Here is a 26,788-nt window from a genome sequence, read left to right as displayed (position 1 = left end):
CACAGAAAACTCATCTCATGTAATCCAATGCCTATTCATGATCAAAATTATCAATACACTTACAATCTGATAAAAGGCTTCTATGAAAAAACTGCAAGTCATATCACACGGATTAAAGAATATTGCTTTCTTACACACATTTGGACAAAAACAAGAATCTCTTCTCTGTCGACTCCTGTTCAAACGTTGTACTGGGTGCCTAGCAACGGCAATAATTAAAAATAAATAAATAAAAGGAAGAAACAGCATCCAGGTGGAGAAGGTTAAAATAAATCCATCTTTTTTTTTTCATTACATGATCCTGTATGTGGAAAATCCTGTGGAATAGCCATATACATACACATACATACATGCATTCACAACTATTAGAAGTAACAATTTTAGGAAAGTCACAGGAAATAAAAATATCAATTTAATTTCTCTATACTAGTAATTTTTTTATACTAGAAATGAACAACCCAAAAATAAAATTAGAAAAACATATCCATTTACAGTGGAATCAAAAGAAGAAGTTAGAAATAAATTTAACAAAAATGGCAAGACTTACACATAGAGAAACTACTAACCGTTGCTGAGAAAACTCAGAGAAGATATAAATAAAAGGAGAGATGTATCATGATCATGTATTGGAAGATTTAAAATTGTTAACACTAAAGCCCTCCCCAAATCGATCAATAGATTTAACACAATCCCTATCAAAATGCCAGCATCCTTTTTTGGGGAAAATTACACTTTTAAATTTTTTTAATTTTTTTCAGAAATTCGAAGGATACAGAATAGCTAAGTCATTGTAGTACTGACCTAGTGATAGACACACCGACGAGTGGAAGAGAATTCAGATTCCAGAAATAAATTCTTACATTGATTGTAAATTTATTGGCAAAGCACGAAAGCATTTCCTTGGGGAAATGCACTAAACAAGGGGCGCAGTGGGCAAATCCCACATTTATTGTTAACTTTGTGGTAAGGATCAGCGTGAATCCTACTCCCACCTGGAAATGGATCCAGTCCTCACCTACCCCATTTTCATCCTTGTAGTCAGTTGCCAAAGCAGCCCTCTCTCTCGCTCTCTGACCCCCAGCCACCCATAGCTGGGTCATAGCTCATGGGTTAGAAGAACTCATATTTTCAGTTCAGCTGCCCCTGCAGCCTATCTTAGGCTGGATTCTCTACAGAAGCAAAACCAGTTAAGGGTATAAATAAATAGAGAGAGAAATTCATATCAAGGAAATGGCTCACACAGTTGTAGAGGCTGGAATGTCCCAAGTTCGTAGGTCAGGACAGAGGGCCCTCCTGATTCACATAGCCACAGAGGTTGGTGAACCTAAGATCAGCAAGTCAGAGAGCAGGGTTCTTGCTCATAGGCTGTGAAGATTGATGAATCCCAAGATTGGCAGGCAAGACCACAGGTAAGCTGCCAGTTCAAGTCCCAAGAACTGGAGGTCAGATGAATAGCAGCCAGCTGCAGGATCCAGAGTGAGGAAAAGCCCACGAGCCTTGCCACTTATATTCGATGCAGGTCACATGCCCAAGGTACTCCCTTTAAACTGATTGGCTACTCACTACAGGTCCCATCATGAGGTGATCACATTATATCAAATCTCATGGAAGTAATCACAACATCATACAACTTGAACAACTGAGAATCATGGCCCAGCCAAGGTAACACATCACCTTAACCATCACACCTTTTCCGATTTAGCCACCCCGAGCTAAGTCAGACCTTACAAGTTAGGACTCTGTCCTTCAGACTGCCAAATAGGCAAACGCCAGCTCCTGCAAGCTCACTTCCTTGTACATTCATTAACTCCTTGGAACAGCTCGCAGAATTCACACAGAGTATGTATATGTTACCCATTATGATAACCAGAAAGGGTACAATCTAAGAGACACGTAGGGCATGATCTGGAAAAGGTCACTTCAGGAGGTTTCTGTTGTCCAAGTGGACAACTGCCCATCCAGGAAACCTCAGGCACTTCTGTATTCAGGGCCTTTTATTGGTTTCATTGCATGGTCTTGATTGCGGCCTCACTGCATAGTCATGATTGATTGAAACAGTGAATATGCATGATTGATTGCATCATGCCCTACTCCCTTCCTAGTGTTAGCTCACCAGGTGTGGTCTCTGTAGGCCCACCCATTTGCAAATGTTGCCTGGTGGTTTTAGAAGACAAAGACGCTTCAATTACTTGGGACAATCCAAGGGCTATCTTTCAGGAACCAGAGACAAAATCCAAATTGAGTTCTTTATCTCACAGGAAATGATGATATTTTCAACAAATGGTGCTGTTACAATTAGATAGCTACATGCAAAAAGATGAATTTAGAACCTTACCACACATTATACACTGGAATTAACTTATAATGGATCATAAATCTTAACATAAGAGCTAAAACTATAAAGGTTTTACAAGAAAACATAGGATGAACAGAAAACATTTTCATAAACTTGAGTTAGGCAAACGTATCTTAGATATGACATGAAAAAAACCCTTAAAGATAAAATTAATAAGTTTGACTTCATCCAAATTAAAACTATTGTGCTTAAAAATACACCATGAAAAAATAACAAGGCAAGCCAGAGACTGGGAGAAAATATTTGCAAATTATATATCTGGTGAAGGAATTGTAAACAGAATATATCAAAAAACATTCACAGCTCAATATTAAGAAGACAAAAAACAAAGTTAAGAAACGAGCAAAATATTTGAATAGACATTACGCCAAAGAAGATAAATGCATGGCTAACATGCACATGAAAATATGCTCAATATCATTAGTCATTAGAGAAATGTAAATTAAAGTCACAATCAGATACCACTACGTATCTACTAAAATGGCTATAAACAAAAGGACAGTGAATAATTGAGGCTCTCATATATCACTGGTGGGAATGGAAAATGCTACTTATATTGGAAAACATTTTGGCCACTGTGGACAAGTCCAGCTTCCAGCAAAGAGCTTCTAACACAAAATATGAAATGACTAGACAGGTGAATAAAATGTTTAACATTGAATGACGGTGCCAAAACAAGTAGGTGATAATGAAAAGTCTATGTTGAGGCTAAAATCTTAAGATAAAATTTTAATATGATCAAAAGAAAGACAAAGATTTTACATTCATGAAACAAAAACAGTAAGTTCTTAAAATGAGGGGGCATGCATTGTGAAATTCCCAAATATGAGCAAACTACATAGATTTGAGATGATAAGATCGGAAAACTTCCCACAGAATGGGGGGGAGGGGACAGTCAAGACGGACGACAAAATAAAACAAAAAAGATAATGAAATTATTTCAGGAATTCCAAATTTTAAATAATTGGACTCCATTTTATGGAAATACTCTGAAAGAAATACATTTCAGGAATGATCCCTTCCTGAAATAGTTTTTTTTTTTGTTTTCCTTCCACCCAACAAAAACATTTATTAATGTAAAGCTCTAATTTCCTCTTTATATGATGTAAATAACATCAGGCATTACTTTTAAAATTTAAAAAAAGTGCTAGGATATGTATCATAAATGTCTATAATGGCTCTAAAATAAAACTACTTCTAAATATTACTAAGAAACTATCCTAAAGGTAATAATTACTTTTATTTAAAATTTCTATAAAATTAAGAGTAAGAAGTTTGATTGCCAATTTACTGCTGATACTAAAAGTTTAAAATGCATTAAAGCAGAGCCAAAACAAAAATTATCATTGCTTCTCTGTTAAAACTTAGTTCCAAATATTTTTGAAAAACTTTCATTGCTAATATAAGTGATATAAGACAAAAAAAAATCAGAAGATACTTACCAAATTTTTTTCAACTACAACATGCATTTCTATAAACCGAGAGAAATCTGATACTGGCTGAAAAAAACAAACACACATACACCTTCATGTCAAAATTAAAGAATTCCTTAAATAAATTAATGTATATCAGTACTGTTAATGACTTAACGTTGAAAAATAAGACCTTCCATATAGAAATGGGGAAACCCTGGTGGCATAGTGGTTAAGTGCTACAGTTGCTAACCAAGAGGTCGGCAGTTCAAATCCTCCAGGCACTCCTTGGAAACTCTATGGGGCAGTTCTCTTCTGCCCTATAAGGTCGCTATGAGTCGGAATCGACTGGACAGCAGCGGGTTTTTTTTTTTTTTTTTTTAATATAGAAATGGAGCCCTGGTGGCACAGTGGTTAAGAGCTTGGCTGCTAGCTAAAAGGTCGGCAGTTCGAATCCACCAGCTGCTTCTTGGAAACTCTATGGGGAAGTTCTACTCTGTCCAATCCGGTATAAGTCGGAATTGACTCAATGGCAACAGGAAAAAAAATACAGAAAAATAACCAGATGTTATAACCTAAGCTAGGTATCACAGAATCCTTTTAATAATGATTTCCTTATTTCTTTCGTCAGATCTTCGACACCTAATTGCCTTAATTGACTCAAAAAAATAACTTTTTTCTACCTTCCATTCTCTGCATTCTTACTGGTATTGGGCTAGTCACATTATTCTCTTCTCTGAAGAAAACCTCCCATCATCTTCCAAATACAAAATGTGTGTAGTTCCAATAGCTTAATGATGCCATTATTGCAATACTGTGTGTTATAGTCACACTTATGGCCCTGAAAGAGTAGTGATAATTCCCTGTGGGATTTCTTCTGAAGGGTGATGTTATTCTTGGTTTAAATCAACTTGGAAAAAGGTCAGCAACAGAGTCAAAATGACTGACTTTCTTAAGCTGGACCACAAATGTCTAATGCCAGGGATTCTGGATGCTGGGTATGGTGTCACCCACTTAGACTACAGTAATTAAAGGCACAGATGCTGGAGCCAGGCTAGATGGGATCTGAACTCTGGGATAACTTCTCTGTGACTTAGCTTCAGCTGAAAAACGGAGAGTAAGTAAAAATTGTTGTATTATTAATAAGTGTTAGCTATTTTCATTATTATTATTATTGCATGAAAGTAATCTAAGACTAACATACTAGGGAAAAATTGTAAGAGACCTATCAGGGTTTGCAAACACTCTGACACTCTAGCATGGATAATTCAAAATAGTCACTAAAATAAAATAGCATCTACAAATACTGGACAAAGCTCTAGAAGCAGATAAAGAGAATCAAAATTCAAAAACTTGACAAAAAATTTATTATGCTTATCTTAATTCTTCTGTATTTTTGTTTTCTTTTTTTTTTTCAGTTTGGTATTTCATCCCTTGGAAGTTCAAAATGATCTCACGCTGTTAAAAAAAGTTTTTCTTAACATAAGACGAAGAGCATTAAAGTAGGAAAGCAAGTCTGGGGCTTCAGTAGAGGTCAGAAACTTAAAGGTAGCTTATCTGAAATAACCCAGATGAGCCTTGAAGAATGGCCTTGAGCTCTGCTTCAGAAAAGTCGCAGCCATGAAAACCCTACAGAGCACAGTTCTTTCTCTGCAACACATGGGGTCGCTGTGAGTTAGAATTGATTTGACGGCAACTGGTTTGGATTTTTGATTTTTATAGTAACTTAAAGGAAAAAGAAAAGTTTAAAAAGGTCAGTAAAACAAATTTAGGGCTGCTCGATCACTCATCCTACATCACTTTAAAATTCTCTTTCCTGCCCCAAACCTTGGAGATTTAAGGGTTTTATCTTAAAAATGCTGTTCACGTTCTTTTGTGGATTAACTGCCTTCTCACCATTTCAATCAAACTTAAAGCGCCAAAAAATGTCATAATTTTTATGGGAAAGTTAAGTTCTTTGCTTATAGGACTCATTAAAGATCCTAAAAAATAAAATAATAATACTTTACTGGAGGAAAAGGATACTCAGATTAATTGAGAGAAACACGTATTAACGAATCGGATGATTCAAAAACCATTTATTTGTATTAACCTACGTAAGCGTTAGTTGCCTACTATTGCCTGAAGTAAGCCTTGCTCGTTTCATCTTCGATAAGGAATTGGTGACCAGTTTAATTTAATCATTCATTCATTTACTTAACAATCAACTTATTTGAAAAAAAGGAAAATAAGCTATTAAATGAGAATAGCCCACTAAATAAAAAAGTTAAGAAAAGGAATATAATAAAATGTCAAGGAATGTGTGTGTTAGAAAGGTGGACAGGTGTCAAATTTCAAAGACCTCAAAAGCTATTTCATTAGTAAGAGATAGCCAAAAGTGCTTAGATAAGTGTTATATGAACATGACCCCAATTCTACTAAGAAGGTTGTCCTGGCAAAGAAAATACCAAAGAATTGGATGTAGGCAAGAAGATTAAAGAACTCACTACTGAGATGAGTCCAGTCATATGAGAAAATGAAAACAAAACGATGGCAATAGAGAAGGCTTAAACAGATTAAAAAGTTATCAAATGACATTGGTGAGAATATTCAGGAAATGGGAAAGATCATCAATGTTCTCTCATATATATACGTGGAAACCCTGGTAGCATAGTGGTTAAAAGCTACAGCTGCTAACCAAAAAGTCAGCAGTTCGAACCCACCAGGCACTCCTTGGAAACCGTATGGGGCAGTTCTACTCTGTCCTATAGGGTCGCTATGAGTCAGAATCGACTGGACAGCAATGGGTTTTGGGTATATATATATGTGTGTGTGTGTGTGTGGTGTTGTTGTTGCTGGGTGCCCTGCAGTCAGTTCCGACTCATAGTGACCCTACTTACAACAGAAGGAAACAACGCCTGGTCCAGTGCCGTCTTTACAATCACTGCTATGTTTGAGCCCATTGTTGCAGCCACTGTGTCAATTCATCTCCTTGAGGGTCTTCCTCTTTTTTGATGACCCTCTACTTTACCAAGCATGATGTCCTTCTCCAGGGACTGGTCCCTCTGACAACATGTCCAAAGTACATGAGACAATGTCTTGCCAACCTCGCTTCTAAGGCGCATTCTAGCTGTACTTCTTCCAAGACAGATTCGTTTTTCTGGCAGTTCATGGTATATTCAGTATTTTTCGCCAGCACCATAATTCAAAGGCATCAATTCTTCTTCAGTCTTCTTTATTCATTGCCTTGCTTTTGCGTGCATATGAGGCAATTGAAATACCATGGCTAGGGTCAGGTGTACCTTAGTCCTCAAGGTGACATCTTTGCTTTTTAACACTTTCAAGAGATCTTTTGCAGCAGATTTGCCTAATGCAATATGTTGTTTGATTTCTTGGCTGCTGTTTCTATGCATGTTGATTGTAGATCCAAGTAAAATAAAATCCTTGACAATTTCAATATTTTCTCTGTGAGGACTTTTGCTTTCTTTATGTTGAGGTGTAATCCATACTGAAAGCTGTAGTTTTTGATCTTCGTCAGTAATTCCTTCAAGTCCTCTTCACTTTCAGCAAGGAAGGTTGTGTCACCTGCATATTGCAGGTTGTTAACGAGTCTTCCTCCAGTCCTGATGCTGCCTTCTTCTTCATATAGTCCAGTTTCTTGGATTATTTGCTCAGCATACAGATTGAATAAGTATGCTGAAAGGATACAACCCTGACACACACCTTTCCTGATTTTAAACCAGGCAGTATTCCCTTGTTCTGTTTGAATGACTCTCTTGTTCTATGTACAGGTTCCACATGAGCACAATTAAGTATTCTGTATTTCCCATTATTTGCAATGTTATCCATAATTTGTTATGATCCACACAGCCAAATGCCTTTGCGTAGTCAATAAAACATAGGTAAACATCTTTCTGGTATTCTCTGCTTTTAGCCATGATCCATCTGACATCAGCAATGATATCCCTTCTCCCACGTCCTCTTCTGAATTGGATCTGAATTTCTTTTAGTTCCCTCTCAATGTACTGCTGCAAGCCTTTTCAAATTATGTTTAGCAAAATTTTACTTACTCGTGATATTAATTATATTGTTTAATAATTTCCACATTTTGTGGGATCACCTTTCTTTGGAAAGGGCACAAATATGAATCTCATCCTGTCAGTTGGCCAGGTAGCTGTTTTCCAAATGTCATGGTTTAGGTGAGTAAGCACTTCCAGTATTGCATCCATTTGTTAAAACATCTCAATGGTATTCCATCAGTTCTTGGAGCCTTGTTTTTCACCAATGCTTTCAGTGCAGCTTGGACTTCTTCCTTGAATACCTTTGTTTCTTGATTATATGCTATCTCCTGAAATGGTTAAACATCGACCTATTCTTTTTGGTACAGTGATTGTGTATTCCTTTCATCTTTGATCATATAAGTAAACACATGATTGAAAAAAAATCTCAGCAAACTAGAAATAGAGGAGGGCTTTTTTAACTAGATAAAGTATATCTATAAAAATCCTACAGTTAACACCATTCTTGATGTCAACCAACTAGATGTTTTGCCCCTAAGATTGGGAAAAAAAATCAGGATGTTCTATTATGTAAATAAGCCAAATATGGGCACCATATATTTGCCCCAGGATATTTATTTCTTCATTGCAAACTGAGGCCCGTTAGCCCCAAAATCTCCTCAGTACCAAATACAAATTTTTACGAAGTAAGAGTACCTCAAATTAAACTAAGTCTCTCAGCATGAGATGGTGGCTATGTTAAGGTCTGAGGCCAAACTTCATTTTGAATCAAAAGTAATTACTGCATTAAGAATGCAGCCTGTCAGTTCTGTAACTCTCCATGCACTCTGAGAAAATTACTTGGCAACAAATTTTAGAGAAGAATGTGATTTTGCTTGCTTAAGGGTTTTGCTTGCTTAAGAACACACCTTTTTCAGGCAGCGGGGTCCAAAACAATTCTCAGAGCAGATGATTACTCAAGATAAACCACAGAATTACACATGACCTCCCTGAGGTCATGTAATGAAGGTCTCATGATTGTTTCAAGGCCAGCATACCCAATGTAATGATTACTTTGTAACTTAAAAAAAAAGATTTTAGAAACATACGTAATCTCCTACTGATCAGGTGTACCCTCACCCAACTTTATAACCTTTAACTAAATGTTTAGCAGTCACTGAATTTTTACTGAAGTGCCTTATATTTTCTTATAAAAACTCCCCGAACTGTCTTCTCAGATCACTTAGTTTAGAATCCTCTAGACTTTGTGATTCTGAATTTGCAAACTGCCTTTCCTCTCAATAAAAGCTTTTCACATTTAATTTCAACTAGACTCCGTCATTTGCTCTACCACATTTCTTGGTGTCAGAAGCGGTGTCCAAAGGAGAGTTGCTGTAGTGACCCCCAAGAGACTCAGAAACTCGAGCCCTGGTACTAGCAGAAGCCTCTTGGCTAGCCACTTCACAGGACTTCCTCAAACGCTGCCCCAGGTGAGCCCCCCTTGGATCTGAACTCCATTCTCTTTGTGCAGAGTTCTCTGAGCTTTATTGAGGATTATTTCTCTTTCATTTTTGTCTGGAGTTGTTTTCTCTTTAATTTGTCCTAAGAATGGTGCACAGCTTTGTCTAGATGGAGGTTACTCTACACCTCGAAGCCTTGGCAACTACGGAGGTAATTCTACTTTCAAAGAGCTGTAGGTCACTCTAAACAGCAAAATTCTGGTACCAGTCAACAAGTAAAAGTTGTTAGGGTGGTCACTGGGACTCATCACGAGCATTAAAGACTGCTGTGATAGGATAAGGTGGTGGTGAGATAGACCAGAGCACTAGGCTGCCTGCCACCCACAAACTGTCATGTAGCAAAGGTACACATTGGTCCAAGCGAAGCACTGTCCAAATCCTGTGAGGCATTCCTCTCTAGGATTTGTGACTCAGAGAAAACCAAAAGTCGTGCTCAGCACGACTTTTGGCCTCTGAAATAATTGAGAATAGTGCTCTGCTTTTATTTTCAGTGCCTGGTTGGCTTTTCTTTCTTTAGTGGGTAATTTTAAATCTAAAAATGGGGAGTTCTCCTTGGGAGCCCCTGCCCAATATATGTGTAAATATCATGGCCCTGCTATATTTGCTGTTTTTTGAACACCTGGCATAATCTTACCAAAGATAGTTTAGAATACGTGTGGGCACTTTGGGGATATATCGATTTGTCTAGATTAATCTTTTTGTGCAGCAAATTAGAACACAATTTTCTCCAGTTAAACAAACTCAATGAGATGCATATTTTAATTGGTACTTGGAAGCTACCAGAAAAAATCAAGAGAGCAAGATTGCCTCCATACAAGATAAAGTCTCTAAAGTAACGAAACAGAATAAGAAATTATTGTGTCAAAGTCCCACGGTAACTTCTAATACTTTGTCACCATTTACTGTTCCTCAATCTAAACCACTGGAATTCTTTAAGGAACGTCAGCAAGGAGTCTCCAGAACAGAATTAGTAAGTTGGGAAAGGGTAGAATGTTATCAGCATCCAACTAATATGTTATGGGTCAGACCAAATGGAAAAGAGGTCTTACCTAAATCTTTACACTTACCCATAATACAAAAATTACATGAGTCCTTACACTCAAAATCTTTATTTACCGGAGAAATGGAGATAATGAACAGCTCAGATAAATATTTGTGGAGTGAGGACTTCTTCAAATCTGTGTAACAAGTACTTTCCCAATGTACTCAATGTAATCATGAGCAAGAAATGAGAATTAAAGAATTTAGGGAATTCATTACAGCCTTGCTGGAAAGGGCCTTACTTGGTGCTCCTTACCAACTCTTGTGCAGTGAAAAGAGAGGGCATTAAACCATGGGTTCACTTGTCTCAGTTAAAAAAGGACAAATCTTCCTCTGGATTAGCTAGTCTACAGGACTGAAACTGAAGTTCCAAAGCCCAGGCAGCCAGAAGCAGATGATTGCAGAAATGACACTTAACCCAACAACACAGAACAAGACTTCATGCCAGACCAACCTGTTGAAGTCCTTGGACCTTCTCATTGGATTTCTTATGATATTTGTCTTACTACATAAAGTAGGTCTTATTGCCTGGTGAAATTGGTAATACAAGTCCTTGAAATTGTTGCCCTTTGTCTAATACTTATTACTTTTGAAGTAGCCATGTTTTACAAGTTAAAATTTATTACCTGGTAAGATTTTTATACAAATAACCGAAGGAGTCTACTTTGTGATTATAGTCATTTTTATGACCTTTGCTTTATTTTTTATCTTCTTTCATTAGGAAACTCTCATTAAGTTTTCTCTTTCTATTCTCAATAATCCCCACTAATGCCTGGAAAGATAATGCATTATTCAGGTTAGCACAGTCAGTTACTAGTGCCAGTAATATATAAGAATGTTGGATTTGTCACTCTCATCCCAGGTCCAGACATCCAAACTCAGTACGATTAGCCATTCCTGTCTTCAACTAAAGCCTAATGCCAAGGGCCACAATTAACTTCACTCCCAACTTCAAATGCACCATACACATTAGGCTGTGGCATCCTCCTGAGTTATCATTCCAACCTCAAGTTCCTGTTATTAATCTAACTCTAACCACTGAACAACTGGTAGATTGTTCTGTTCTATCCAAAGGCTCCAGCTTTCAGGAACTTATAGCTCCTTTTTGTCAAGGCCCAGAAAACAATTTAACAAATTTTTTAGAGTTTGTCTGCCCTTCCCAATTTTATAATGTTCTGACTAGAGGAGTCATCAACCTTATGTCATCAACCTGCCAGGGAAGAAAAACAATCAGCATGTATCCAAATAAATTATTTGTCCTTTGCACTGTTGTGGAATACCATCAGTTTTGGACATTTGTCCATTTGTAACAACTCTCTCACCAAAAATTAGCTTCTAAAAGTTAGCCAATAAATCCCTTTTCCAACCAAAGGCACTAGGAAAGTTATGGTTTGTGCACCTCATGGATATGTATTCCTATGTGGAGGATCTGGTTAGCTTTGCAAACCCAGTCTCGCTGACAATAAAATTACTTGGACATTACACCATTTGGGTGGTTGGACAGAGAGCCTAATGCACCCTAGGCCCCTAATGAGTTCCCCTGGAGACCCATTTCTGTGACAAAAGCACACATTAGATTAGTGATTTACAGATCCTTGCCCAACATAAAAGGGAACTCATAGAATCTAATGAGTTCCTTTAAAGCCTTCTGTGTGTTAAATTATAATCCACTCTATTTGACAAAGCCAGGCCACAAATCTCTTTGAATATAGCCCTCTTTATCTTGGACTGAGAGTCAAAATGCTGTAAGACAAAACCTTACCAGATGGAATACACAGGAATCAAATTAAGTACATCTGTGAAGAAGCTCAATATAATCAGTCAGAATACGGCCAGGGACAGAGTGTGGAACAGATCATCAATTCCTCATATGCAAGTTCAAGTTAAAGCTGAAGAAAATTATAAGAGGGCCATGAAAGCCAAAATACTAACTTCAGTATATCATACCTGAATTTAAAGGTCATCTCAAGAACAGATTTGATGTCTTGAACACTAACGACAGAAGACCAGATGAGTTGTAGGATGACATCAAGGACATCGTATAGGAAGAAAGCAAAAGGTAATTTAAAAGACAGGAAAGAAATAAAAAGACCAAAACGGATGTCAGAAGAGACTCTGAAACTTTCTCTTCAATGTAAAGTAGCTAAAGCAAATGGAGGAAATGATGAAGTAAAAAGAGCTGAACATAAGATTTTAAATGGTGGCTTTAGAAGACAAAGTAAAGTATTACTATGAAATGTGAAAAGACCTGGAATTAGAAAACCAAAAGGGAAGAACACGTTCAGCATTTCTTAAGCTGAAAGAACTGAAGAAAACATTCAAGGCTTGAGTTGCAATTTTGAAGGTTTCCATGGGCAAAATACTGAATGACACAGGAAGCATCAAAAGAAAATGGAAGGAATACACAGAGTCACTATACCAAAAAGATTTGGTCGACATTCAATCATTTCAGGAGGCAGCGTATGATCAAGAACCTATGGTACTGAAGGAAGAAGTCCAAGCTGCACTGAAGACATTGGCTAAAAAAAAAAAAGGATTCAGGGATTGACAGAACACCAATTGAGATGTTTCAACAAAAGGATGCAGCGCTAGAGGGGCTTACTCATCTACGCCAAGAAATTTGGAAGACAGCTCTCTGTCCAACCAACTGAAAGAGATCCATATTTGTTCCCATTCCAAAGAAAGGTCATCTGATAGAATGCAGAAATTATCGAAAAATGCCATTAATATCACACACAGGTAAAATTTTAATGAAATAATTCAAAAGTGGCTGCAGCAGTACATTGACAGAGAATTGCCAGAAATTCAAGCTTGATTCAGAATAGGACGTGGAACCAGGTATATTACTGCTGATGTCAGAAGGATCTTGGCTGAAAGCATACAATACCAGAAAAATGTTTACCTGTGTTTTATTGACTATGCAAAGGCATTTGACTGGGTAGATCATAACAAGTTATGGATAATATTGTGAAAAATGGGAATTCCAGAACACATAATTGTGGTCATGAAGAACCTGTACATAGACCAAGAGACAGTTGTTCAAACAGAACATGGGGATACTGAATGGTTTAAAGTCAAGGAAGGTATACGTCAGGGCTGTATCCTTTCACCATACTTACGCAATCTGTGTGCTGAGCAAATAACCCAAGAAGATGGATTATATGAAGAAGAATGAGGCATCAGGATTGGGGGAAGACTCATTAACAACTTGTGATATGCAGATGATGCAGCTTTGCTTGCAGAGAGGGAAGGGTACTTGAAGCACTTACTGATGAATATCAAAGACTACAGCCTTCATTATGGACTGTATCTCAACATAAAGAAAACAAAAATCCTCATGAGTTGACCAATATGCAACATTATGACAAATGGAGAAAATATTGAAATTGTCAAGGATTTCATTCTACTTGGATCCACAATCAACAGCCATGGAAGCAGCAGTCAAGAAGTCAAACGACCTATTGCATTAGGCAAATCTGCTACAAAAGACTTCTTTAAAGTGTTGAAAAGCCAAGATGTCACTTTGAGGACTAAGGTGTGCCTGACCCAAGCCATGGTATTTTCAATCACCTCATATGCATGCTAAGCTGGGCAATGAATAAAGAAGACTGAAGAAAAATTGATCCCTTTGAATTATGGTGTTGGTGAAGGATATTGAATATACCATGGACTGCCAGAAGAATGAACAAATCTGTCTTGGAAGAAGTACAGCCAGAATGTTCCTCACAAACAAGAGTGGCGAGACTTCATTTCATGTAATTTGGACATGTTATCAGAAGGGACCAGTCCCTGGAGAAGGACCTTGTGCTTGGTAAAGTGAACAGTCAGCAAAAAAGAGGAAGATCTTCAACTAGATAGATTGACAAAGTGGCTGTAACAGTGGGCTCAAGCAAAAAAACGATTGTGAAGTTGGCGCAGGACCAGGAAGTGTTTCATTTTGCTGTACATAGGGTCACTATGAGTTGGAACTGACTTGATAGTACCTAACAACAAAACTGATTTTTACAAAAGATTTCCAGTAAAAGGGTTCATCAATATTTTGTAACATCTTAGATGGGCAAACAAGTGATTTATTAACTACATCAATTATACAAAGATATATAACACTAATTATAGATTTTAATGGACATAATATGTAAGAAGATGGTGAGTGAGACTCTTCCTGGTCCTCAGAATTGGTCAACGCAGCCCTAAGATGAAAGAGGCATTGTTAGTTGTCTTTGAGTCAATTCTGACTCAACGGGAACCCCATTTGTACAGAGTAGAACTCCTCCCTAGGGTTTTCAAGGCTGTGACCTTTCAGAAGCAGATCACAGTACCTACCTTCCAAGGTGCCTCTGGCTATGGATTTGAACTACCGACTTTTTGGTTAGCAGCCAAGAGAAGTAAATATTTCATTTTTATATGGTATATCCGCATCTTGAAAGTTCTAGAACATACATATTCAATAGTTATAGGAATGGCATTTGTCTTTTATTATACTAAAATTTTGAAATAATGGATATGGAGAAAGCAGTGCATTTGAAGAAAAGAAAGTTCTAGATCACAGGAATAATATGCCACTAATAGTTGAAAACAACATGCTTGGAGTTCTTGAAAGTCCAAGACTAGCTTTGCTTTAAGGCCTAATAAATAAGTTCTGAAGTTTCTGGTACAGGTATCCTAATATATATGCTAATATAAACAAATAATTTGTTTACCGGTGAGAATACATTGATTATGTTGTTGTATAAACATAACCATAGAGTTTACTCTCTTAATCACCTACCTCTATACTTTGTATTTTATAGGGCATATCTCTTGAGTCAATATCCTTCTCAGCATATAAAGAAACACCTGCATTCTTATGTTTGACTTGATAAATCACATGTTCAAATCCAATGGAAGACTCCAGGGGTTCAATTCCATAACTGACATTTTCAAATTGCAGTAAACCCCTATAAATTCCAAAAAGTCAGTGAATAAATAAAATATTTTTTAAAGCAGTAAAATGCCAGAGTTTTTTTGCTTTCTAATTGTATGAAGATCAGATTCAGACTTAGTCTTAGAAGGTAAAGTAGGAAAAACTCATATCCACAAACTTACAGAGTAGAACAGAATAGTAATGCTCTTGGTTTTGGACTAGATATTAATATTTCATGATCTCTGGATATATTAAAAGTTTTAACACAGAATAAAGATAGGACCTATTACAAGAATTTCCATACTATGATTTCCAGTGAAAACCATTTTCTACAACATTTATAACTCAATTTAGAACTCCTGAATATTATTTAAAAATTCTTCCCAGATAAAGATTCCATTTTGTAGTTCATAAAATTATATATCACAACCTGAGTCCAGTGCATGTGCTTACAATCACCACAGAATTTGGAAAACCTTCAATAAACCCTTGGTAATTGCAGAGATTCTGAAAAATAAAGTACATATATCTTTATTAGAATAATTCATATTAAAGATACAATTTTCAATTGTTTAAAACATATACGGTTACTCGTGTATATGTCTCAAATGTTCAGATTCCAAAATGGATTTATAAGATTATTAGATGAGTATTTGTCTCAATTATCCAAATTTTTTCCTATATTTTCAAAAAGAATTTTTCTGATTTTATAAATTAAACATGATATGTGAATCATGAGATCAAGGTAAAAAAAATCAAAAACATTTTTCTTTTTCATACTTGTCTGACTTAATTTTGCAAAGTAGAGGTAAAAAACAAGGATCTGAGGGAGAAAATTTCCTTTTCAAAACTATTTGAAAGTAATGGCAGAATACATCGTGTTAGATCTATCCTACTGCAGATGACAATTACAAACTCTGGAAAATATGTTTTACAATGCTTACTGCAAAGGAAGTCAGAAAAAGGAGAAAGGAATCAACACTGCAAAGAAAAACTGCATTAGCTGAGATTCACATTTGGGTGGGTTTTCACCTGAGGCAATGAGCAAAAAGAATAAAATAAAATAAAACCAAACTCATTGCCATCAAGTGGATTCTGACTCATAGTGACCCTACAGGACACAGTAGAACTGCCGCATAAGATTTCCAAGAAGCACCTGGTGGATTCAAAATGCCAACCTTTTGGTTAGCAGCTGTTGCTCTTAACCACTACACAACAGTAGGTGGCTAAAACTCAAACAGAAAGCCCCAATTTTACTGGCTTGAGGGTAGACACAATTTTTGAATCTTGTCTTGGAAATTTAGGTGAGATATCTAGAAAATAAGTGAGGCACAGAGTGAGCCCCAAAATCCATGTTATTAACTCAGGCGTAAATTTTTGATTTACACATGAACTGAGAATCCATGAAAGAGATCCTAAGTAGCCCAGTAGAAAGCAAGACCAGAAAAGCAAAAGAACTGAGAAGAGATTCTGGCTGTCTTCAAACACCAGTGAATGGAGTCTGGAAGCTCTTTCCACCCAAGTTAACTACTTGATAGAATAAAATAGGATTCCCTGGGTGATGAAAACAGTGAAGTGCTCAGCTAATAGCTGAAAGGTTGGCAGTTAGAAATCACCCAGAAGACTGTTGATCTTCTTCTGAAGGGTGACATCCTTGGAAACCCTACTCTGCACACATGGGGTCGCCATAAGTCGGAATTGACTCAATGGCAGCTGACAACAAGAACAAAAATAAAAACTCTTTAAAGATAGCAGATCCACATGCTCTATAATGTATCACTGAATATGCCCAGCGATGGATAAATATTATGTGTGTAAATAAGAAAATGTGGCCCATAGTCAGGAGGAAAGGCAGAGAAGAGAGACTGACTCTGAAATAATCCAGAGTTTGGAATTTGTAGAAAATTACCTTAAAATAGGTATTAAAAATGGGCATAATGAGGGAAGGAATGAGATTTCTGCAAAGAAATACAGGTTATGAAAAAGCCAAATATAAATTCTACAACAAAATAGTACTTAAAATGAAAAATAATCTTGATAAGCTTTACTATAAATGGAAATGACAAAAGGAAGAATCCAAGCACTAAATGATAGATCCACAGACATTATCATACATGAAAGTTAAAAGAAAATGAAGCATTAAAAGCTGAACATAGCAGCAGGTACCTGTGGGACAGTATTAAGCATTCTAACATGTTTGAGTCCTAGAGAAAAAGGAAAGAGAAAAAGGATGTAAAAATATTTGAGAAAATAATGAGCAAAATTTTCTCAACTTCAGTGAGAAACAACATTAGATCCATGAACCTCATTTACATCAAGATGAACTCCTAAAGTTGAAAAAAAGAAATAAATCTTGAAAGCAACCAGAGAAAAGCAACACATAATATGCAGGGGAATAATCATACAAATGACAGTTGACTTCCCATTGGATATACTGGAGGCCAGGACACAATGGAATGACATAATTAAAGTGCTGAGAGAGAAAAATAACCTGGCAATCCAGAATTATATATTTAGTAAAATTATTCTTCAAAAATGAGGGTATGGAGGATTGATTTTCGGCATAACAGCAGGAGGAGCTCTGTAGACTTTGGCCAGCGAAACTGATAAAAATTATAAACAAACTAGCTCTGGAAATGGTCCCAAAAGAAAACAATCCTAAGAAAAGGCGAAGATACATCTCTCCAAAAAAAAATTATGAATATTTAGTAAGAAAAGCAAGAGTCTGTAGTATTTGAACCAAGACTACTTGACCCTCTTCTTGCCTACTTAATTGAGGTGGAAATATCATCTGGACTGGTGCAGCTGAGAACACAGGATTCTTTTCCCTGCTTCCAGTCAAAAAGCTTTCTTCCTGGGAGGAGCAGGACATGAGTGTTGTTTATTCTACCCCAGCTACCTGTTGTTGAGGCTAAGTTCCAGCCAAATGCAGTCAAGAGCTGGGGGATCCCTTCTTCAGCCCAGGCCCTAATCATGGAATAGTATGGTACTGGGTGTGGCACTGCTGAATATACTATAACCTTCATCGCCTTTGCTCTGGCTCATAAGGTGCTGATACCACACCAGGAAGTATAAGTTGTTAAGAGGGCAGTCTATAGATCCTTTCTTCACCAGTACTAAGCTCCAAAAGCAAGAGCATTACTCACAGAAAAGCTTGCCACTGATTCTACTCCCACTTACACAGCCCTGAGTCGAAAATTTTGTCTGGTGGGAGAAGCAGGCTATAAAACAGATAATTCTAATCTCTTGCCAAAAGAACTGATTTCATTTGCAACAGAGTGTGGAGAAGTTTAAACTTAAGACCTTTCTTCCAAAAACAGTGGAGGTTCCTAGTGAAAGACAATTGGAAAGAGATTCGTAGATTCAGTGAAGATATAGGCTAAGCTGCAGGCATGCTAGTTTTTGAGAAAGACCTAGGGAGTCAAGGTGTTGAAGTGGGAGCCTGGCACTATTATAGCAATAATGCTTTGCAGAATGTTTGGTTTCCATCCCAGCAACTTTTAACTCTTGATCGCCAAGATGGAATTGTTCCCTGGGGTACACAATAATTGTTCCACTAAATTGTACAATGAAGCTACCACCTGGATGTTTTGGAATTCTCATGCCACCGAACAGAGCCCTGGTGGTACAGTGGACGCTAACTAAAAGGCTGATAGTCTGAATCCACCAGCTGCTCCTTGGAAACCCTATGGGGCAGTTCTACTCTGTCCTATAGGGTCACTATGAGTCGGAATTGACTTGAAGGCAATGGGTTTTTATGCCACTTAGACGGGCTAATATCCTGGATGGAGTGACTGAATCTGATTAACAAAGGGAAAGTCTGTTACTTCTACCTGTGGAGGCAGGGAGAGTGTATTTTGAATCCAAGGTATTCTCTGGGTCACCTTTTACATGTTCAATTGTAAAAGTTAATGGAAAAGTACAGGAACCAAAAAAAAAAAAAAAAATTAAGGACTCAGACCCTTTTGCAAAACAGATTTGGGCCACTCCACGACATAAAGAACTCTAACTAGCTGAGGCTCTGGCTGAGGGCAAACGAATATGGAACTAGGTAGTGGAAGAAGGAAGCCATAGATACCAATTATGGCTTCATGACCAATTGCAGGTATGAAGACTGCAGAAACTTTGCATATTTTCTCTTTCTTATATGCATGTGCTTATTTGTATATGCTAACCATTTTCTTTTCATTTCCTCTTTCCTATTATTCATTTACATACAAGTTTTTGAAGGTTAGCTTTACTATTTATTCTTTAGGCAATAGAATACTTAGTGGGATCATGACTGAATCTGAGAATAAATTCATATAGCCAGCAATGGATACAATGGCTCTTGGGGTTACATATTTCCTTATTTTGGGGAAAGGGTAACAATTTCTTCCCTTGTAAAAAGGATAGCTAAATCTTGTTGGTAGAAATGTAGAGTGATTTTGTTTTGCGGGAATTCAAATGCATGTAGAAGAGCAAATGGGGAAGCTGAGTAGTCAAAGTTGTAGACTGTTTCAATTATTAATGCCCTTTTTTGTCTGCTCTATGAAAACGGATATGAACCCTTAAACAGTTTTCCTTTACCAGGCAGCACGGTCATATCATCAAAGGAAATAGTTTCTGTTGGATATCGTCAAATTCATACCAACACAAAACCAAGCATAACCGTGTCCCTTTGTTCTCTAGATGTAGACCCTAAATAAGATGATCACAGAAAAAGTGACATGACAAAACTAGAACACAGTTAAAAACCATACCTGAAAATTTGGTTCAAGAGGTTTCATACTTCCTGTGCCATTATAACCATAAACTCTAAAATCCTGAGGTAAAAAATCTCTGTAAGGTAAAAATAAAAAATATTTAATGAAAAAAAAGTTTCCTGAGCTTTTGTTTTGAAAAGATATGTATTTTGGTACATTTATTACAAATAGGTTCTTTGAATATATGGGTTTTGTTTTAAACTTCATTAAAAATCCTAGTCTTGAGCTCTGTCCTCACTCACTCCACTCCAGCCACATTGGCCTCCTAGCTGTCTTTCAAAGTTAATATGCAAGCTCTTCCTCAGGATATTTGTACTAGCTGTTTCCCCTTCCTGGGATACTCTTCACTATGGCTCATTATCCCATGTACTTCAAATCTTTGCTTACATATTGCCTTCTCAATGGGGTCTATCTTGACAAATTTATTTAAAAAGTGCAACTTCCTCCATTACCCAAGAACATCACGTTCAAACTCGATTTCTTACCTTACTCTATATTTTTTCTAAGCATTTTTAACCTACTAACATTCTTCCTAATCTACTTATTTATTACATCACTGTCAGCCTCACTTCATAAAAATATATGCTTAGTGTATCTATTTTGCTGACTAACACATCCCAAGTGCTTTGAACAATGCCTGGGAAATAGCAAATGCTCAAGAAATATTTGACGTAATGTGACATGAATTCAGCAGATCAGATGGACAGTTCGTGTGAGAATATTTTATTTGTAAATATGAGAAGACTGTTAAACAGGCTCTGTGAAGAGAAAGGATAGATATAGGTGCCATAGTTTCTTTTCCAAGTATGCATAATATAAGGATCTGTGACTGTCATGGAATTCTGGATTTGCTGAAGCAAGAGGTGAAAGAGCTAAGCCAAAATCCACCGACAAGCAGAGCCAAAAAAAAAAAAAAAAAAAAATGGCATTCATATAGTAACAAGGAGAAAATAACCCACAGTAGGTTGGGGCTCCAGGGAAAACATATACTCTGAGTTGAAAGTCCTTTAAAGACATCAAGCTGGTGATCAGCAGTCACTACTTCTTGGAAAAGCAGAAATTGAATATATACACACTTAGCCCAAGGAAAAAGCCTCTGCTGGGGAATCAAGAAACAAGCAGAACTTTTGACGGTCATGTAGGACTGGAGTGGCATTGTTGAATATTTGAAATGCATCAAATACATAGCTCCATAGTAAAATCATTTCTCAAATTTTAAAGTTGTACAGAGTGGTCAAGGAGCTAAACTTGAAATCTCTGAAAATCAGAGCAAAAAAAAAAATTTTTTTTCACCATATTGTGACACTGAAGACACTAAGGTACACCAAAGGCAAGGGCCATAATGAATATGCCAGGTTCTCTGTTGAAATTGGAAACCCTGGTAGCATAGTGGTTAAGAGCTACGGTTGCTAACCAAAAGGTCAGCGGTTCGAATCCACCAGGGCTCCATGGAAACCATATGGGGTAGTTCTACCCTGTCATATAGGGTCGCTGAGTCTGAATTGACTCGACGGCAATGGGTTGCGGGTTTCTGTTGATATCCCTGGGGAGCTCTGCTTAAAGAACAAGAGAAAATTAGAGGTGATTTGAGCCTTACCAAAATACAGTCAAGCCTAGACTCTGTTCCGAGTCTCATTGGATTAATATGTGTAAATTAATTGTGGCCTTTGGCATTAGGCATAAAAAACGGTTAGGCTTTACTAAAATGCAATCAAGCCAACTCTGTCTTAATCCAATAAGATATTTTAAAAAATTTACTATCTTCCTAGCATAAAAAAAAGATTAAACTTTAGAGCTATTGTCAAGTGGTCAAGCAATCCCTAAGCAGTATCATGTTGGCAGCTGCTAGGTTGGCTTGCCACACTTCCATAAGGAATGATGAGGCTCGATGGATTTAGACAGCTTATTACTCAGAGACCAAAATAAGATCAGTCCTCTCTCACTCTACTCCGGTCATATTGGCCTTGAATCTGTCATTCAAAGATAATAGACAAGCTCTTCCTCTCTCGTATCTCCATTTCCACACAACACTCAACTTGAGAGGCCGGATGACAGATGATATAAGAGGTGGGTCACTTTGTTATGAGGAACGAACTTAAACTCATCGTGACCCTACAGGACAGAGTAGAACTGCCCCCCTGGGTTTCCAAGGAGTGCCTGGTGGATTCGAACTGTTGACCTTTTATTCAGCAGCCATAGCTCTTAACCACTATGCCACCAGGGTTTCCAACTTTAAACTACAGTCAAAAAACTTCATAGTTAGCAATGATAAAACAAGTGTGTGGGAGGGGGATGGTGGTAAAAAGGTCTCAAGTCTCCCTGAAGACAGGGATGCAAATGAGAAAATGCCTCATCCCACAATATCTCATGCAGGAGATGGCTATGAATGATAAACGGCCTCGTGACAACTACTCAAAGACTGCCTATGTGGTATGTTCCAGGGATATCGCAGGGTGTTCCACCAAGACTTGAGTTAGACTACGGTTGAGTCTTGCCTATGTGTCCTATGAGAAGAAATGTGAGGTTACCAGGGTGTCATGGAGGATCCATTCCCCTGCAACTTTACAGTTTTTCTATACATTTCTTTGATTCAATAAAAATAAAAAATAAATTACTTGGCATGAGAATCAACAGGATGAAAAACAACTGAAACAAAGATAGAGAATAGAAACAGGTCTATAAATGATCCAAATATTTCAGTTAACAAATAATAATTTTATTAAAATCTATGGTTGAATGATCAAGAAAAGAGAAGAGAGGAAATATTAGATTAAAAGTTGAAAAAATTGGCTAGAATTACAACCTCAAAATATGAAATGAAGATTCTAAGACTGAAATAAGCAGTGTAGAAAATTAAGAACTCAATACTGAATAAAAATGAACTAAATCAGCTTAATGGACAGATATAGAACAGTGAACTAAAGCAGGACAAAATATGCACTCTTGTGCATGAGTGAGGAACATGTGTAGTCCAGGACTGAACAAAAAATTTTGTAGATAATGGGAGCAAGTTTTCTCACTTTTAGAGAAGGGAGTTAAAAATACAGAAAGGGAGAAGGGTGCAATGGGTGCTGTGACATTGGGTTAGAACTGGATGTATCAGTAAGGAAGTGTATTTGTAAATACATAGGCATAGATAAGACATGTATGGATTTAAATGTATGTTTATGTATATAATATAGACATAGGTTTGCATAGGTGTGTGCATCTACACACTGCTATTTCTGACCTACATCCTCTGAGGGGGGCTATAAGCAATAAAGCCCAGGTACCAATGGCACATCTAGTTTCACTATTCCCTTAATCTTACCTAGAAGAGTGAAACTGCTCTCTACTAAAAGAAACCAGAGCTACTTGCAGGATTAGCTGATTCCAGGACCGGAACAGGGAAAGTACAAAGAAGCCTGAAGGGTTTTTGTGTCAGAAATTATGAAACTGATCAACTAATGATGGTGACATGTCAAAAGAAAGCTGAGTCATTTTGAAGTGTCCCCTTCTGCAGTACCTGGGACAGTTCAAGCATAATAAATAATGATGCTAAAGGATTATAGTTAAAGACAATGAGAATTTATTGTTACACAATTACATGAATAAATAAATGTGGAAAAAGTAAAACCGCTGTCTTTAAAAGGAAGGAATGACAGAATAAGACAATCGTTACACGGCAACCATCATTGTAATTGATTCTGATAAGATCATCAATGAATACTAAAAGATAAAAGTTAAAGAAGTAACAGGATATTTATATAGTTTAAAGTTATGTTCTCACAATGTAAAATTAGTTATAATGAGAAAATAATAACTTTACTTTGCAGACATCTGGCAGACAACACCCCAAGTAAGTGATCAGTGTTAGCCTTACCAGTATTAGGACAAATTAATATCACATGTCCCCTGATGTGCTAAATAGAATACATTATTTCTCGGGATTCCTACCCCACCCCCCCAAAAAAACATAAACATCAGACAAATACAAAATGAAATATACAAAATAACTGGCCCGTGTTCTAAACAATGTTAATATCATTAAACACAAAGAATGTCTGTGGAAATAGTATATTTTTTTTAAAGAGGTATGGCAAGTAAATGCAAGTCATGATTTAGTGTTGTTTTTTGTCATAAACTGTTGGAAACATTTATGGAATCTGAAGAAAGTATAGAGATTAGTTAATAGTATTGTATCAATATTTCCTATTTTTGATAATTGCATTTCAGTTATATATATTTTAGGGAATGAATGCTGAAGTATTTAAGGGTAAAGGGCATCATGCATGCATGGTTCAGAAAAAAATGCCATATATATATATATGTATGTATGTATACACATATCCTGAATATTTTTTTCTGAACCATTTTAAGACTAAGTTGTATACATGATGCCTATTGCCCTTAAATACTTCAGTGCTCGTTTCCTAAAAGAAAAAAAATGACTTTCACCTAACCAAAATACAAACACAGAGAGAAATAGAGAGACAAAGACAGAGACAGAGAGAGACAAAGAAGATGGGGGTGGTGGAGGGGAATGGATGAAGCAAAAGCAGTAAAAATGTTATCATGTGGGAAATTGGCTTAAATAGAATATACAAATGTGTTTTACTATTCTTGCAACTTTTCTGTCAGTTTCACTTAAAGGAAAAAAATAAATAAAACTGATAACTACCAGGGCTATGAAAGAAAAACAAAAACACAGGAGAAAGACAAACTACCACTATCAGCAATGAAAATGGATAAATCACAACTGATTTTATACACATTAAAAAAAAAAAAAAGGAAATACAAAATTATAAACAACTTTAGTACAAACTTGATGATTTAGATAAATGGAAAGTATCTTTAAAGAATGCAGCATGTTGTAAATTTAACAAAAGAAATAGAAAATGTGACTATCAATTAAGGAAATTGAAACCATTATTAAAAATTTTCTTATCAAAATAGTGCATCATGTCAATGGTTACTTTATCCCAGAAATGCAAAGTTGGAATTAGTACTAAAATATCAATAAATAGAATTCACCCCATTAACAAGAAATAAGAGAAAAATTGCACTAGCATCTTAAGGGAGAAAACACATTTGAAAATATTAAACAGAATTTCATCAGTAATTTTCAGGAAGCCAGGGTTAGAAGTAGATTTCTTTAATCTGATAAAGAGATTCCAAAACAAACCTAGATTAAGTATCATATTTAATGGTGAAATGTTAAATGCTTTTCTTTTGCAGTCTGGAATGTGTCAAGAATGCCACCATCCTTCTTACGTTCTTATGTTCAATATTGTAGTGACTAGATTAAAACTCTGTGAAAGATATGCAAGAGCCCTACACAAAAATAAGAAGGCCCACTTGAGAGAAATGGAAGAAAGCTTAAAAAAACGATAGGGCATGCCATATTCATAGACTGGAAGACTCACTACTGAAAATCTGTGAATTCTTCCAAAATACAGGTTGAATTAAATACCAGCACACTCACATGTGTGTTTGCACATGTGTGAAAATTGGTGATTCCGAAAATTATTAAAAAATTTGAAAGATCAAGAAGAGCAAAGAATATCTTAAAACCTAAAAATAAACCTGCGTATATGGAGCCCTGATGGTGCAGTGGGTTCAGTGTTCAGCTGCTAATGAAAAGGTTGTTGGTTTGAACCCCTTAGCCACTCTGTGGGAGAAGGATGTGGCACTTTGCTTGCATAATGATTACTCCCTTGGATACCCTATGGGGCAGTTCTATTCTATTCTGCAGTAGCTCTCTGAGTTGCACTAGACTCAACGACAATGGTTTTTTTTTTTTTTTTTTTCTATTAAGACCTAACATAAAGCTGTAGTAATTAACATTGTGCGGTATTTGTATAAATAAATAAACAGAATTTAAGAAAAAACATACAGGCAAATAGAACAAAAGGAAGACTCCAGAATGAGTCCATCATACATAAAGCCAAACTAAACCTTGTCAGCAAGTTGATTCCAACTCATGGTGACCCCATGTGTGTCAGAGTAGAGCTATGCGCCATAGGGTTTTCAGTGGCCGATTTTTTTAGAGGAGATCGCTAAGCCTTTCTTCTGAGGCATCTCTGGGTGGACTCAACTGCAAATTTTGGTTAGCAGTCGAGCACATTAACCACCAGGGATGACTCCTCGTATACAGTCATTTGATTTATGACAAACGTTACATTACAGTGCAGTGAGGAAAGGAAAACATAACTGACTCTTGTCTCCTACCCTCACACAATACACAAACAGCAATTCTGAATAAACCATAGATCTAAGTATGAAAGTGAAAACAATAAAACCTTTAGGAGAAAATACAACATCTTAGATTCATGACTGTGTGCAGGTAATGATTTCTTTTAAAACATGAAGAGTAATAACTACAAAATAAAGATGATAATTTGGACTGTATTAAAATTAAGAATATCAGAGTGGATAAAAAATCTGGACTGGATTAAAACATTGAAAGTAAATGGCAGGAAAAGTTATGGCTTGCTAATACTAAACAAAAGAAAGTTGGTGTAGATATACATAAACCAAACAAATTAAAATTTAAAGCAAACAAGTCCCTAGAAAATAGACATTTATTTCATAATGTTAAAAGTTCTACTTATCAGAAAGATAAACTATTTTAAATTTTTATCTATATTAAGACATAGTCTCCAAATATATAAATCAAAAATAAATAACTATATAAGGAAAAAGTCAATTTCAAAAATCACAGTAGAAGTGTTAACACATATCTATCAGTAAATACCAAAATAAGTAGAAAATTAGTGTGGATATAGAATAATCTCATGATTTTATCTTAAAAAGGGTGTGGCAATAAACAAAGAATACAGGTCATTTCATTTA

General features: G+C 36.4%; 1 protein-coding gene across 1 annotated transcript in view; it reads right to left on the bottom strand.

Moving 5' to 3' along the window:
• Window positions 1–26,788, bottom strand: part of LOC100672528 (disintegrin and metalloproteinase domain-containing protein 2) — a 114,434-nt gene that overhangs the window by 73,496 nt on the left and 14,150 nt on the right. The window contains exons 4-8 of the mRNA XM_064271939.1: window positions 20,250–20,286; window positions 19,952–20,028; window positions 15,640–15,716; window positions 15,075–15,243; window positions 3,799–3,855 (exon numbers count right to left, since the gene is read on the bottom strand). Of these exons, the coding sequence (XP_064128009.1) occupies window positions 3,799–3,855; window positions 15,075–15,243; window positions 15,640–15,716; window positions 19,952–20,028; window positions 20,250–20,286 (417 nt within the window). The remainder of the gene's footprint in view (window positions 1–3,798; window positions 3,856–15,074; window positions 15,244–15,639; window positions 15,717–19,951; window positions 20,029–20,249; window positions 20,287–26,788) is intronic.

The sequence above is a fragment of the Loxodonta africana genome, chromosome 19 (genome assembly GCF_030014295.1).
Source record: "Loxodonta africana isolate mLoxAfr1 chromosome 19, mLoxAfr1.hap2, whole genome shotgun sequence".
Taxonomy (NCBI): Eukaryota; Metazoa; Chordata; class Mammalia; order Proboscidea; family Elephantidae; genus Loxodonta; species Loxodonta africana.
The sequence above is the reverse complement of the archived record's forward strand: the minus strand, read 5'-3'. Positions and strand labels throughout refer to the sequence as shown.